Source organism: Cucurbita pepo, chromosome LG02 (genome assembly GCF_002806865.2).
Source record: "Cucurbita pepo subsp. pepo cultivar mu-cu-16 chromosome LG02, ASM280686v2, whole genome shotgun sequence".
Classification (NCBI taxonomy): Eukaryota; Viridiplantae; Streptophyta; class Magnoliopsida; order Cucurbitales; family Cucurbitaceae; genus Cucurbita; species Cucurbita pepo.
The window spans coordinates 1,610,888-1,628,107 of NC_036639.1; the positions used below are offsets into that span (position 1 = coordinate 1,610,888).

The 17,220-nt window shown below is 30.7% G+C and overlaps 1 protein-coding gene across 1 annotated transcript; it reads left to right on the forward strand.

The window, feature by feature from the left end:
• Positions 1-9,244: 9,244 nt before the first annotated feature.
• Positions 9,245-16,364, forward strand: LOC111788092 (histidine kinase 5-like). Its single transcript, XM_023668267.1, has 13 exons — positions 9,245-9,383; positions 9,977-10,896; positions 11,325-11,381; positions 11,553-11,780; positions 11,932-12,025; positions 12,118-12,324; positions 12,477-12,607; positions 13,015-13,064; positions 13,551-13,891; positions 13,983-14,086; positions 14,234-15,022; positions 15,167-15,322; positions 15,917-16,364. Exons 2-13 carry the CDS (start codon positions 10,177-10,179, stop codon positions 16,049-16,051), a joined length of 3,012 nt encoding a protein of 1,003 aa, XP_023524035.1. The 5' UTR covers positions 9,245-9,383; positions 9,977-10,176; the 3' UTR covers positions 16,052-16,364.
• The last annotated feature ends 856 nt before the right edge of the window (positions 16,365-17,220 follow it).

Sequence of the window (17,220 nt, forward strand, 5' to 3'; positions counted from 1 at the left end):
AAGCACGCAAAAGGAAAATACGAATATAATTAAAGTAGAGGCAGGAGGACTGAATCCAGAATATATTTTTAATCAATATATTATTAGTTTTTTTAATAAATAATTTTTAATCAAAACAATTAATCCACTAAGATTCAATGAATAATCTTTCATCGCTCTAAATTTGTTTTTAAATTAATATAATTTGAGGGTCTAAAATGTTTTAAGAAGCATGAAATAATAATTGTTATTATTATATGGTTTGTGGTTTTTATTTTATGTATTTTTGGTAACAAGTGGTGTTAATATGTGGGGAAAGGGAACCCGCCTCCGTCTCCCTCTCTTACGCACATAAAGTGAATGTGTCGCTATAATTACCAGCTAAGACTAATCCAATTTTAACAATTTTCTTATTTTTTAATTAATTTTCATAATAAATGAATTATACTAATATTAAAAAATTAAATTAATTATAAAAAGAAAGAAAAAACACACCTCCCCCAATTATCCACAAGAATCCAATATTTAGATTAGAGGGTATAANGTTTTTTTTTTTTTTTTTTTTTGTCACGAAGTTGTCTGCGTCATGACATATTTATCCAAAGATTATGTAGTCCCCTAGTTTGGGGATTATGTCTTGTCCTTCCAATTTGTGCTTCTAAATTCCCTTTCTTTCTTCATATTTACAATGGCGCCTAAGTTTTATAGGTTATAATCCATTGTTTATACCTATTTGTCTTTTATATAATTTATTTATATTGCTTAATTTATGAAGATTAAAATATATTTTTAGTCTCGATACTTTTAAAATTTTAGTATAGGCTTCCTTAGTTCTAATACTCTCCGTTTATAATAATTTTTTTTTTTTTTTACTTTTGTATTATTTAATAATTTTGAGTAGCTTATAAGTATATTAGATTAATTATTTTGTTGTTGTATTTATATAATAATTTTATTAAATATTGAAAATATAAGGATGAAATTATATTTTTATATATAAACAAATTAGAAAAAAAAACTAATTTACAGTGAGTTGGAGTTGGGGCAGCGGTCTGTAGCATTGTTTGTTTGTTTATACAGTGATGATTAAGAAGAAAAATGGAAGAGTGAGGCAGCTTTGGCCAGCTGTCCGAGAGAAAAAGACGATCTTAGCCCCATAAAGGCCATGGGCCGAGTGGGACCCACTTCCCAACATAAATCGCCTTCTCACTTCTTACTTACTTATGTGTGTCGATACGGTGCGTTTAGTCGGCAAATCTCGTTGCTTGGTTCTCGGTACTTTCCAGTGGCAACTCTGTAAATAACTCGATCTTGGTGAGGAGAAACTTGACTCCGCAATTAAATTCTGTATATAAAATTTAAAAAATATTCTTAAATTTTTACCTTTTATCTATAAAAAAATATTCATAAATTTTTAAATTTTCAATAATATATTTTTTAAATTAAAAAGAAAAAAATCTAAAAAATATTTAAAAAACACGGATAATTAGTTTTGGATTAAAATCATTAATACTTTGTTTTAAGAATTCACTGCGACTTTGAAAAGGATTTTTAAAAATTATAAAAAATATATTATTATATTTAATATTGCATTTTAAAAATATTCATGAACTTTTAAATGTCACGTTTAAAAGTTTAGAAATAATCTATTAAGAGTATATAGGCTCGCCTCTCTATTAACAATAATTTCTTTTAATATTTTAAATATAACATTAATGGAAATAATATTTTTGATAAAAGAAAATTAAAGGATACTGAAACGATAAAATATTTTATAAGAATCTCAAGCTTATATAAATTAATTTTAATTTGTTGTATTAAAATAATTCAAACGTTAATATAAACGAAACAATATATTATATATAAATTTAATTACGATAGTGTGCAATATTCCTACATCCAAAAGCAAATCCAAGAGTACGCAATACTTTTCATACAATCCGTCGTCGTATTAGCTCGGGGGTTCCCTCCAAATCTCTGATGTGACCGACCACTGGTAAATTTTAAAAAATAATAATAAATTAAAAAGAAAAAAGAAAAAACAAAACGACGTGTCGCTTAGAAGTTAGAACCCTTTCTGGAATCTGGACAAAATTTTAAAATCATTATATTAATTAATTAAAAAATTAGAAACGATGGGGCCTTTTCTCTTGGCCCTCGTGTATGCCTACAAAACCACAATCCAATTAAAAAATTATTTTAATAATGTGACGTGAAGACAAATTTGAATTTACCTATAACTTAATAAAACCTTTTAAATACTTTATTATTATTATTATTAATTATAACTATTTAATTTTTTTATTACGAAATTTACATATTACTGGACGTAAGTATGGGTTTCGTTCATAAGCCACAATGAAGAAGAGACGGAATCGATTAATCATTTAATTTAAGAATTATTTAAATATAATTTTACTTATCAATTGATTTGAATCCGCGAATTAGGGATACCTGTCCTTATAACTTCCACCATCCCATATAAAATTCACCCCCTTATCAATTATATATATATATATATTTTTTAATAAATTAGACATATCATTATTATTATTACTTATTTATAAAGAATTTACATTATTTTGGTTATTTATATGTATGGAATCACCTATAATTTTCTCATTTAGTCTGTAGATTAGGTAACGAGTGAACCTGATATGAACCGAGAGACATCAATTATACACTATGCTTTAATGAAGATGTGAATAAAATATTATTGAAATTATTAAAAGATATTTCAATTGATGCCACATTGAAGAAGAATCTTTCCTGTTATAAATTTTGGGTGGATTACAATTTAGAGTAATTTAGACTTATTGTATTTCATTAATGTATTTTAAGACTTTTTATTTAGTTATAAGGGTTAATTATGGTTACAACTCTCTGAATGTCTTTATTAGCTTCATTTTGAGGCTACATAAAACCATGTATGTTGTATTTGTAAGTAGACTTAGAAAAATACAATAACAAAACATTTGTGTTTTCTTTACCCAATAACTAAGTTTTTTTGCAATTCTATATAGTTTAGGTTGCATGTAGAATCATTCAAACTCGACATGATCGATCTTACTTGTGGAGTGATTTGAATCTCAACACAAGTGTTATTGCATTGAGATAATTGATTAACAAGAATCATTCAAGCTAGACGTGATCGATCTTGTTTGTGGAGTGAATTGAATCTCAAATAATGTTATTGTCTTCAGATATTCGATCAACAAGGTAATTCGAATTTTACTCCCTTGGTAGTGATTTTCACATATCATAACCAAATTAAACTGTATAGAGACATCACGAGACTTCCATAAGTCTATTATGTACATGCAGCTCTTGCAAAGGATATCTTCGGGCGAGGTGGAGACTTGGGTCAACTCATCGAATTGCTCAAACATATTTAAAAAGCGTTAGCGACCCCTAAAAAAATAGGAGACAAAAATTTTCTTTTCCAACCCGAGATTCTCATTTTTCATTTTTTTTTCCAAAAGAGGAATGCAATGCCTTCTCTTTATTCTCTGGGGGACAAGGGAACATCCCGGTCATTTATTATAATAAAACTATCGTCTTCTATTTCTATTCAACGATCTGAAATTTTTGTGGAGAGCGAAACAACAATAAAATTTAACAGTTTTAACCAATTGAAATTTGGACGTTAAAACAATAAGTTTCAATTTGTTTTTATAAATATTATTACTTATATATTACAACATCTCTACATTTACCTATAATTCCTTGTTGGTTGCAAAAACGTTGACTTTGAATGGGTCAACATCTTATTAGACAAAAAAGGTCTACATGGCGGACCCGCACAATCCACGTGGCAATCAAATAATGCTCGTGGCTGAGTCAGCAACCAATCATAACATGGCGAAATTGCTGAGTGGATTAGAACGAAAATATGAGTCAGCAATCTTACTGACTGCAAATTTACGAAAAAAACAAAACCAGATTTCCCAAAACTTAAATTTTTTATTTTTTATTTCATTTGTATTTATTACTTTTTTGTTGGCATCAGAAATTATTTTTAGATCTGACATTTATTTTTCAACANAAAAAAAATTAAAAAAAAAAAAAAAAAAGAGTTATGAAGGGGCGATGTCTGAATTGGCTCAATTTAATTATTTAATTTTTATTTTTATTTTACAAAATTTAAATATATCAATATAGATAGTATAAAAAGTATTGCAGATAAATTATTAAAAAAATAAGTAGAATTTTTAAATGTGCCAATATTAAATTACGAAGTCCAATAATTTATTTTTGCATTTATTTTTATTATTATTATTATTTTAACGTACTCATACATATTATATGGTCGTTTGTTGTTTTATTGGTTTATATATAATTTATGAATAAAAATTAATTATTTCGTGATTTCCAATGCATTACCGAATCAGCTTTTTTTATTATAAATGGACTCTAATGAAATTGTAGCCGAGGCTAGTTTGGATTTAAAAAATACAAAATAAAAATCTGATTTTACGTGTAATTTATCGATATTAAAATTTAATCACATTTATTATATATATTGATAAATTTATTAGAGATAAAAGGGTATATTTTAAAGCTGCAAATATTAAATTATTATATACTAAAAATCAAAGACTAAAATTATTACAAACTAAAAAATAACAACAATTTTTAATTATTAAACTACATTATTTTACCAAATATGCCACGTCATCAACCCAAAATAACTTAAAGTATAAGAATGCATCAAAATAAGGAAACAAAGTAGGGAATAAAATAATTAAATTAATTAATGAAATTGCTTTGAATAATATAGAAATCCAAGTGTAAAAGTTGACTAAAATATTTTNCACAAATTCGGGAATCTAGAACATGTTTGGCAACCCATCGATTAAAAATAAAATAAAAATTATTATTATCCACTAAGAAAAGGCATTATCTAAAATACTAATTAGCCCTTCCTTGAAAGACGAGTGTATGTTTCCATCCAAGGGTCATTATTGGCCACCTAATCAAACATTATTTTAAATCTCATAATTATAAATGCTAATTTTTATTTAATAAACGTTAATTATGTCTTAATTATTCCAATTAAAGGGTTTGTTTGACAACCATATCTAGCTTAGCCTCTCTCATTGAATAATGATTGTTCTTAATTAAAAACTATCACTTTATATCCATCCCTAAAAAATAATTAATTAAAATTGTAAATATGAGATAATTTTTAGATAATTACGTAATAATTACCTAAAAATGTAAATATAATTCTAGAGAATAAGTCCAAGCTATGATCCTCGTCTATTTAAGATACTTATGATTTATATTTTTTTTTAATAACAAAATATTTGAAATGGTCGAGACTGTAATTTTTGTTTGGATTAAGTATGAACAAACGACCCTACGACACGTCAGCTTTTAGTTTAATATTCTCGTGATTTTTCTTTATTTATTTTTACGTTTTAAAATATTTATGAAAAACCAAAAGATGAAGAGAAAAAAAAACTTGTGGAAAAGCATATTAAAAAAATAAAAGGCAAAAAGACGTTTTTACCCTCGTCAATTTATTTATTGCCTAAGACATTGGGATCTAAAACAAAGCTAATAATATAGATTAACAGTGGGTCAAGAGGCAAATGATAGGAAAATTAAGTAAAACCAGTGGACCACTGAAATTAATTAATTAATTAAACATAAATATTTTAGTTATATGGTTATCCCACATGGGATTAGCAATTTAATTACGGAGTCGTTGACCATTGGAGACTGTCTCTTCGATCTGGCGATGGTTTGCTTTCTGCTACCATGTGGACGCTCACACAGATTCTGCCCAATTACTTCCACGTGGATTAATTTCATTTGAAGTTACTCTATTATTAAAATCCTTTTTTTTTTTCTTTTATGATTTCCAAGTTCCAACCATGGTTAAAAGATTTAACCACTTTGGTTAAGGATCCCCCATTTAACCCATTTTTTATTTGATATTATAAATTAGTAAAATATATTTATTAATTTTATATAGTTTTAATTTACCCTGATTTAACTCAATGTGGACTATTATTATTATTATTATTATTTACAAAAATTGGCATGGGACATCTTGATCAAATTAAATAATTATTTATACGCCAACACAATTATTTTTAATACCTCTTATTTATGGGATAGTGGATTTTGATTCAATTATTTTAATGAAATTTCAGTCAAATCTATCGATTGAATACGTAATTTAATAAATAAACTTAATTTTTTTTAAAAAAAATTAAGGCCTCTCCAATCTTCTAGGAATGGGAATTTTATTTAAATTTTAAATTCAATTTCCTTTAAAAAAATACAGTTGTTTAATTACACATTAAGTCAAATATACCAAATATTTCATAATATTTATAGGTTTTTTTAATAAAAAAATTAAATATTACTTCTAATATATTATAAAAACACAATATTTATCGGAACATTTTATATGCTTTAATATCGTTCTTTAGGATTTAATATGATTAAATATTTTAATTGTTATCACATCATTTTGCGTCAATTTTTATTTCAGTATTCTAACCAATTTTTATTCGGACGATGATTTATAAATATTTATGAAAAAAATAAGAATAATATATAATGTTTTGAAATAATATGAATATTTTAAAATAAATTAAAAAATTAAGGGTATTTTTTATAATATAGCTTAAAATTATAAGACGTAGCGCAAAATCCATTGAACGCAAAATGAGAGGGAGAGGGAGAGAGATTGGGTGGCACCTGGCGGGTTCAATATCGTGAATCCACTGACCACTGAAACTACGTCGTTTTGGCGAGTGTGGAATACGCGCCAGTTAAACACGTCAGCCATGAAATGNCATTATCTAAAATACTAATTAGCCCTTCCTTGAAAGACGAGTGTATGTTTCCATCCAAGGGTCATTATTGGCCACCTAATCAAACATTATTTTAAATCTCATAATTATAAATGCTAATTTTTATTTAATAAACGTTAATTATGTCTTAATTATTCCAATTAAAGGGTTTGTTTGACAACCATATCTAGCTTAGCCTCTCTCATTGAATAATGATTGTTCTTAATTAAAAACTATCACTTTATATCCATCCCTAAAAAATAATTAATTAAAATTGTAAATATGAGATAATTTTTAGATAATTACGTAATAATTACCTAAAAATGTAAATATAATTCTAGAGAATAAGTCCAAGCTATGATCCTCGTCTATTTAAGATACTTATGATTTATATTTTTTTTTAATAACAAAATATTTGAAATGGTCGAGACTGTAATTTTTGTTTGGATTAAGTATGAACAAACGACCCTACGACACGTCAGCTTTTAGTTTAATATTCTCGTGATTTTTCTTTATTTATTTTTACGTTTTAAAATATTTATGAAAAACCAAAAGATGAAGAGAAAAAAAAACTTGTGGAAAAGCATATTAAAAAAATAAAAGGCAAAAAGACGTTTTTACCCTCGTCAATTTATTTATTGCCTAAGACATTGGGATCTAAAACAAAGCTAATAATATAGATTAACAGTGGGTCAAGAGGCAAATGATAGGAAAATTAAGTAAAACCAGTGGACCACTGAAATTAATTAATTAATTAAACATAAATATTTTAGTTATATGGTTATCCCACATGGGATTAGCAATTTAATTACGGAGTCGTTGACCATTGGAGACTGTCTCTTCGATCTGGCGATGGTTTGCTTTCTGCTACCATGTGGACGCTCACACAGATTCTGCCCAATTACTTCCACGTGGATTAATTTCATTTGAAGTTACTCTATTATTAAAATCCTTTTTTTTTTTCTTTTATGATTTCCAAGTTCCAACCATGGTTAAAAGATTTAACCACTTTGGTTAAGGATCCCCCATTTAACCCATTTTTTATTTGATATTATAAATTAGTAAAATATATTTATTAATTTTATATAGTTTTAATTTACCCTGATTTAACTCAATGTGGACTATTATTATTATTATTATTATTTACAAAAATTGGCATGGGACATCTTGATCAAATTAAATAATTATTTATACGCCAACACAATTATTTTTAATACCTCTTATTTATGGGATAGTGGATTTTGATTCAATTATTTTAATGAAATTTCAGTCAAATCTATCGATTGAATACGTAATTTAATAAATAAACTTAATTTTTTTTAAAAAAAATTAAGGCCTCTCCAATCTTCTAGGAATGGGAATTTTATTTAAATTTTAAATTCAATTTCCTTTAAAAAAATACAGTTGTTTAATTACACATTAAGTCAAATATACCAAATATTTCATAATATTTATAGGTTTTTTTAATAAAAAAATTAAATATTACTTCTAATATATTATAAAAACACAATATTTATCGGAACATTTTATATGCTTTAATATCGTTCTTTAGGATTTAATATGATTAAATATTTTAATTGTTATCACATCATTTTGCGTCAATTTTTATTTCAGTATTCTAACCAATTTTTATTCGGACGATGATTTATAAATATTTATGAAAAAAATAAGAATAATATATAATGTTTTGAAATAATATGAATATTTTAAAATAAATTAAAAAATTAAGGGTATTTTTTATAATATAGCTTAAAATTATAAGACGTAGCGCAAAATCCATTGAACGCAAAATGAGAGGGAGAGGGAGAGAGATTGGGTGGCACCTGGCGGGTTCAATATCGTGAATCCACTGACCACTGAAACTACGTCGTTTTGGCGAGTGTGGAATACGCGCCAGTTAAACACGTCAGCCATGAAATGGCGGGGAACAACAAAAAAACGTTCAGCGATTTAAATATTTTTTTTTTCCCAACTCTCGAAGTGATCGTATGCTTTCAACTCTCTCTCTTTCTCTCCCCCTTCGCCTCCCCTTTAAATCTGCCACTTCGTCACTCTTGTATGAGTTTTTGTTGATTCATTTTCGTTCTCTGAAAATCTAGAGAGAGAAACAATCAGAAAGCACTAGAGAAACCAGAGAGAGGAGAGTCTGTGAAATGTGATTTTGCTGTTCTTGATGATTTTGCATTAGGAGGAGCTTCAAATTTCTGTCGCGAGAGGAATCAGTTACGATTTTATATAAAATTGAAGAAAAAAAGGTGATCGAAAAGGCCAAGAATTCTATAATATTTTCGACCTCCGAATGCACATGGCTTCCTAAGCTTGTCTTCTCTTTCTCTCGATTTTTTTTTTGCTTCCTTCTCTCTCTCTCTCTCTCTCGTTTTTCCTTTTTCTCTCACATGCTTTCTTTCTCTTGCATTCAATCGCTTTCTCTGCTCTCTTGCGCGCGCAGCGGCTGGCTCTGGTTTTTCTATTGCCACCAAAAGCTTTTGATAAATATTGGTAAAGATTCCTCAGATCTACAGTTGAAGGTATTCGCTGTTCTTGAGTTTTCATTTCCAGTGATTCGAAGGAAGGCTTTGCTGCGAATACGAGGTTAGCTTATTGTACTGTAATACGCTATTTTCTTTTCTGAGTGTGAAGTTTGATCCGTTTAGTCGTGCGTTCTGCAGTTTTATCCTCTTCGTTCGTAAATGTGGCTTTCATCTACGTTTTGACTTGCATTTTGCGAATTATTTTGGTTTCATTGTTCTAAATCTGATCGTGAATCGGAATTCGAGTTTGGAGTCATCTTTTCGCCTCTCTTCTCGGTCGTTTCACTCTCGGAGATTTTGTTATGAATTTTGAGGAGTTCCTTATCTAGCTTCGAATTTCCTTTCCAACTTGCAGTTGCAGTTCTGAGCATAATCAGCTTTTGCTGTGTATGAAATTTATCGAGGCTTACATTTTTTATTTTTGACGGTAGATGTGCATCTTCCGCTTAGGAACTGAAGAATCTTCTCAATTCAGTTGGTTACGCTTGCACTTATGTCTGTTTCTGATTAAATTTGTTTTTGGAAAAATAGTTATACACGGTGTTTCAATCTGAAACGATATGCGTATGAATACTTCGATTGATGTTAAGTTTTTGATCAATAGATGCGGAACCATACAATGAATCAATTTATTCAACTTTTCTGGTTATGCAGGACACGCTCGGCAACTTCGACCGTCTACGACTGTCTGAAGGCTTTCTCCTATTCGTCTGTTAACACCTTCTTGTGCGCGTTGGATGGAACATGGTAGTGGTAAGATATACGACGTGTTACGGCCTCAAGGAATTTATTTGCATCAGCATCGATTCATTTACTTTCTGGTGTAAGTTGGAAGAAATTGTTGAGTAATTGTCATGGTCTGCGAGATGGAGACTGATGTTATTGAAGATATGGACATCGAAGCCCTTACTTCTATGTGGCCTGAGGATGTTGGACCAGATGTTAGAAAGCAGTTCAACGTAGAAAGGCCAGGAGCAGATCAAGATATGTTGGAAGAAGTTAACATAATAGAGGAACCTACAATAGTCGATTTCAAGAGACTTATAGAGTTAACTAACTATACTGAGAAAGGATCATCACAATTACAATACCTTGCAAAACAGTGGGAGTATAAACAAGCAAATGCTGTACGTCTCCTTAGAGAGGAACTTGACATCCTAAGCAAGCAGAGAAAAGAAGTCGAGCTCAAGAAATTGAAGATATTAGAGGAACATCTTTTTGAGGAAGAAAGATATGCTGGTGATAAACGTCCAATTTCTATTTTGGAAGAATCTTGTGATATATGGCAAGATATTCCAAGGAGGAAAACTGATTTCGTTGTTCAAAGTAAGAGAGTTGAAATTGACGCAGAGTATGGTACAGTGACATACTGGAAGCAGCGAGCCATGGATCTGGAAAAATTATTGGAAGCAAGTCTACAGCGAGAGCAAATACTTGCAGAGAAACTCCAGGAAAACGTAAAAAATATTGAAAAGCAGTCCTCGCCAGTTGAGGAGTTGTCACAGATTCTGAAAAGAGCCGACAATTTTTTGCATTTTGTTCTGCAGAATGCACCAATTGTTTTTGGTCATCAGGTACTATTTGAACTGTGTAGTGTTAAATCCTGATGCACCTGAGTTCGTCAGTTTGGACTTTAGTATTTAGTTATTTCAATCTTAGGCCTTTTATCATAGTCTCTTGAATAAACACATCCTTAGCTTAAGAGGTAAAATAACAAACAAGACAGCTCAACTGCTCAAGTGTACTGCGGATCCTAAATTGTTTAACTAACTTTATTTTTGCAAGTCTTTCTGGTTTTATTTAAACATAAAATCTCATTCTCATCACCGTTAGATCTTATGATACCAAGAAATAGAAAAATAATGCAAAATGTATCGAAACTACTTGAAGTTGTAGATTCTTCTCATTTCTGCTCTACATAGAGAAGTCTTCTTTGCATGCTGCAATGATTCTTGCCTATGTGAACCATAAAAAATTGATGTAGTGAATACTTGCATTTCAGGACAAAGAGTTGCGCTACCGATTTATCTACAATCATTTTCCTAGTTTGGAAGAAGAGGTAACATTTTCTTTTACATCCAAGATCTGAGAGTACCGTTTATCGCTTTCTACAGCACGCTGTTGTATGGCTTAATTAAAATGAGATAATAACTCATTGGAGCAGGGCGGACTCTTCCTCTAGTTTTCATTTTTGCTCCTTATGTAATGTAAAGGGTATTCTTTTTCCCAGGATATTATAGGAAGAACTGACGTTGAAATTTTTAGTGGTGCTGGTGTTAAAGAATCACAAGATTTCAAGAAAGAAGTTCTGGAGAAAGGGTTGCCTGCAAAGAGGGAAATACAGTTTGATACAGAATTGTTTGGGCTGAAGACCTTTTTGATATATGTTGAACCTGTCTTTAGCAAGGCTGGGGAGACGATTGGAATAAATTATATGGGAATGGACATAACTGATCAGGTAGTATAATAGCGTCAGTATATTTGCATCAAGTTCCTTTTCCTCCTTTACATGTGGTCATTCAGATTGTATATTTCAATTTTTTCTAATCAAAATCCCATCTCTTTTCTGTCATCTTGAGCGATGCATTTTTTTTTTTCTTTTGCGAAAGGTTAAAAAACGAGAAAAGATGGCAAAACTTCGTGAGGAGATAGCAGTACAAAAGGCAAAGGAATCAGAACTGAACAAAACAATTCATATTACGGGTTAGTTTCTTCTTTTGATCTTTCTGGTCGTTTAATTTTGCTCAGTTTAGTTTCTGGAGTTTTCAAGCTCTCTTTGTTTCACATTCTTCCAGAGGAGACAATGCGAGCAAAGCAAATGCTAGCAACCATGTCCCACGAAATTAGATCCCCACTGTCTGGAGTTGTTAGTATGGCTGAGATCTTGTCCACCACAAAACTTGACCGGGAACAACGTCATCTATTGGAAGTTATGCTGTCTTCAGGAGACTTGGTGCTTCAACTTATAAACGATATCTTGGACCTGTCTAAAGTTGAATCAGGTCTGAATTTCTTTGTTTTGAACATCGTTTTAATTCTAACATTTAGGCTACATTCACGACTCTCTTAAAGGATCGTTATCTTGTGGCATATTAATGAAACCCAATTTATCTAACCTGTTGAGCTATCTGATGGTTTTCCTTCCTTTTATTAGGAGTAATGAAGTTGGAAACTACCAAATTCCGTCCAAGGGAGGTTGTAAAACATGTTCTGCAGACTGCTGCTGCCTCATTGCGAAAATTCTTAGTTCTGGAGGGACGTATAGCAGATGATGTTCCTATAGAGGTGAGGGTTATAGGTAAATATTAGAAGTTTTCAATCGATCAATTGGATTGTGTCTTCTGAATACTCAATAGGCATCTGGATCACAATTAAAAACAGAGTAATTTGTAATGTATGACACTTAATTCAATATGCAAAACCAACTTAGGCTGGTGGCATCAGAGGACTGTTTTATGCCTGGAACATTGAGGCAGACAGGGTGATGCCTAGAGATGTGCATTATTCTAAAAAAAATGTTTGTATGCCATTCACTCCCCTCCTTTCAGAAACCAGAGTTGTGTGGCTTTCTAGCTTATTCATATCGCTCGATCCCATACGATATTCTGAAATCCATGGCTATCTCTACCTTTCTGTTGCTTGATCGCTGTCTTTGAAGTGTAAATTCTCACCAAATTATGTAACTATTTCAGGTTATTGGAGATGTTCTTAGGATTCGGCAAATTCTCACCAACTTGATCAGGTACTGATTTCGTAAGGGTTTGAACAATAACATATATGGACTGTTCATTGAATAAATTATACATGTATGTTGCACGAAGAATTTCCATTCAAATTATAAGTTATAGTTCCGGATTCCAATTTTTAGTTCATGTGTTGGGGAAGTTCATTTTATAATACCTTCCTCCCTTATTGGTTGACTTGATAAAGGTTACCCCATTTTACAAAATTACCAACTTCCTGAAAAACAGAAAGGCATCCTAGATAAGTAGGTATTCATTTAGGCAATGAGAGACATGAAATCCTTGATAAACACATGCAGAAATCACAGACTAGACTATGATAAAAGCATTTATGCTGAGTGGCTTTTTATAGTTGTAGAAAGAGCTCTAAAGGGTTACACGGATCAACTCTTGGACATTGATTGCTTGAATAAGATTGATGGTATCTTTAAGAACCTAGTACGATTCATTTTATTTTCATCTAAATATATAATTAAATGATGCAGCAACGCAATCAAGTTCACTCATCAAGGGAAGGTTGGAATTAACCTCTATGTGTTACCCTATCCACCCATGGGGAAAGGAGAAGAGTGCCATAAGAAATCAACGGCTGATAACTCAACAGTTTCGGCGCATGGTTTGCAAGGAGGAACATGTCTTCCAGCCCCTCAGAATGGCTTGCGTGGCCAAAAACACGGTGACAGAAATCATTTGCATTGTGATGCACCAGGAACCCCAAACAAGAGTGAAACCATAATGAATGGAAATAGAGAAAGCAAATCTTGTTCTCCAGAAACGACGGTATGGATACGTTGTGATGTATACGACACGGGAATTGGAATACCAGGTACGCTTGGCTATTTATCTGATTATTGGAATATACTTGTTGCTCAATTATAGGTATTAATATTCTCCTGATTTCGTTTGAAATGAACCAGAAAATGCATTACCAAGCCTTTTTAAGAGGTACATGCAAGCTAGTGCTGATCACGCTCGGAAGTATGGAGGGACTGGACTTGGACTAGCAATATGCAAACAACTGGTAAGCTGTTAATAATTGCTTGCTCACTCCAGAAACACCATATGTGCTTCAAAAAACATGCTATTAATTGACTAAAAGCTTTCTTTTCTGCTCCAAAAGTCCCCAACTTTCAATAACTTCAAACTTTATCACTTGCTTTTGGAGCAGGTTGAATTGATGGGTGGTCATCTCACCGTTTCCAGCCGAGAGAACCATGGATCAACATTTACCTTTGTATTGCCATACAAGGTTTCAACCAGCAGCAGCAGCAGCAGCACTTCCGACGATTCCGATGAGCTCTCAGATGAAGAGTCCACAGATGAAGAAATGACTGAGGGTTTTTTCCAATTCCAACCCCACAGTTTCAGTTCGCTATCATCTTCTAATGGACCCACAAGGATGATCCCAAACTCAGTTCGATATCCCAACTCGACCAAACTCAATGGATTTGCGGACGGTGGTTCTTATCATATTCCTTCAAACAACATCACTCCACAACCACAAGAGACTGCTCTTAGAGATTTCCGTTTAGGCAATGCCACATTAACTTCGAGCGAATCACAGTATTCATTAAGTCAGATCAATTCAAATCTTGGTAAGGAGAAATCAACAAACCAACCCGACGCAAATGCTCGGTTCCAAAATGCGAACGTGAATTCCATTCAACGGTTGGAAACAAAGCAAGAAGATACATTGGAAAAGCCAAGTAGTAAACTCCAAAAAACAGATCAGGGTAAAGAGAGGTCCGATGCAAGTTCCCACTGTAGAACTGCCAGTAGTGGTTCTGAAGTAACAATGGCATTGGAACCCAGAATTCTTCTTGTTGAGGATAATAAGACCAATATTATGGTGGCTCAATCCATGATGAAGAAGTTTGGCCAAAAAATCGACGTGGTAACCAATGGAATTGAAGGTGTTCGTGCAGTTCAACGACGTTCTTACGATCTCATTCTCATGGTATGTTTGCTTCTGCAATTTATAATTTTTAAAAATGAACTTATTTGAGTTATTTTTGTAAATTCTAAAATTTAATGCTAGAAATATTATTTTTTTTTTAAAATTTAAAAGGGCGAGTTTGAAACTAGGTTTTGATTATTGCAGGATGTGTTCATGCCAGTTATGGATGGCCTTCAAGCTACAAGGTTAATTCGTTCTTTTGAGGAAACAGGCAGCTGGGAGGCGGCTGTAAATGCTGGAATCGAGCCAACTACTCCTTGTTGGACTCCCTCATCCCGTAAAAGAATGCCCATCATTGCTGTGAGTACTCTCACTTCCCTATTTTTTTTAAAATGGCTCATTCCCTTATATTATCTTTTCTTTAGAAAAATAAAAATAAAAAGATTAAAAGATAATAATTACTAAAAGTATTTTTACTTATATACAATTTTTTAAAGAAATTTTACCCAAATCAAAGCTTTAATCTTTTTAGAAACTACATATATTTATATAGAATATACTTATTATTTTAATCTTGATTATAATAACATTGGTGAATAGAGAATCATAAAATTTTACCCAAGTCAAAGCTTTAATTTTTTTTAAAACTACATACATTTATATAAAATATACTTATTATTTAATCTTGATTATAATAACATTGGTGAATAGAGCATCATAAAATTTTACCCAAGTCAAAGCTTTAATCTTTTTAAAAACTACATATATTTATATTTTCTTCTTTAGTTTACCACTTTTTTCATACCCTTAAATGCTAACTGTTTTTAGAAAATCAATAATTGAAAAAATATGTCAATAAATAAGCATAGGTTCCATCAAAATATTAAAGAACATATTTAGACAGTAAATTGAGCATTTACCGAAAGAATTGAATGGTGGGCGGTATACTTGCAGATGACGGCGAATACATTGTCAGAAAGCGCGGATGAGTGTTATGAAAACGGTATGGACTCATTCGTATCAAAGCCAATAACATTCCAAAAGTTGAAAGAATGTCTTGAGCAATATTTACCACAACGTCCCTTGTAAATGTATGCTTTGTTTGAGAAAGTTGAGGTAAATTCAGTTCATTAGGAAAGTTTTGTAATCTTCCTTTTCCCACTTTTTTTTGGGTCAAGTAATGTAATCAGTGTAACATATCCTCTTACCCCTAGCCACCCGCTCAAATTGTAAATTGTACAGAAGAAAGCTGTCTGTTCTTTCCCAGAGAAAATTTGTAATAAAGTTTTCACACTTTGCTTTCGTGAGAATTAACAAATCTCTACTTAGTTTTAGGACAGTTTTCTATAAATCCAAATTAATATCATAAAAGCATTTTTGTTCCCCTAATTTTGGGTGGGTGTTCTAGCTACAGCTCCATGGACTTGTCTTAGGATCTAAATTTCAATAGCAAAGTCGTTTTCATTACTTCTCAACTAAAAAACAACTAAAACATTTCTTAAAAATAAAAAATATTATATTATATTATATTATATATGCAAGCAATATAAATTGTGGGGAGGAAAAAAAGAGTTCGATGTACTTCTGATATTTAAAAACCAAAAATTTAAAAACTAAGGTCCATGAAGGAGCTCGATTGTTTAAAAAAACTAATACATAAGATATTTAAACAGAAACATATAAATATTGAAAGCATGTTCATACAAATCATAGACCTCGATCTCCAATAATTGACCCAACATTTTTTTAAAATTTCAATAAAATATGTAGACCCCATAAACAATCAAGTGACGTTAAATTCAAATAATCTTGTCATTAGTTTCTTCATAATTCAAAAAGGTAAAAAAAAAAAAAGTTTGACTATTATTATATTGTATAAAAATTTAAATATATATTTAAAAAAAATCAAAGTGAAAGCTGAGAAACAGTTTAAGAAAGAAAAAAAAGTAAAAAGAAAAGGAATTGCAAGTCATAAATAATCTAGAAGATATTATTTTTAACAAAATCATAATGAGAACAAGAAAAAGGAAAAAGTAAACGCTTAAAATTTGTGTAAATGATTTTTACAAAAAAAAAAAAAAAAAAAAAAACATTTATTGTTTTTAATTTTTGAAATTCATGTGTTTTTCTACAATTCCTATATTATGGTTTTCACTTTTTTTCGAAAAAGATTGAATTCTTATTGAACTTCCAAAAATAAAACAAGTTCATAAGAATCAATTTTGGTAGATTTCAAAACTTGGTTAGGTTTTTCAAGA

Excerpts from the sequence above, each read along its gene's own strand:
- LOC111788092 (XM_023668267.1), top strand. The coding sequence starts at position 10,177 with ATGGTCTGCGAGATGGAGACTGATGTTATTGAAGATATGGACATCGAA. Across the intron at positions 10,897-11,324 it reads CAATTGTTTTTGGTCATCAG|GACAAAGAGTTGCGCTACCG; the intron begins GTACTATTTGAA and ends CTTGCATTTCAG. Across the intron at positions 13,892-13,982 it reads CACGGGAATTGGAATACCAG|AAAATGCATTACCAAGCCTT; the intron begins GTACGCTTGGCT and ends GAAATGAACCAG.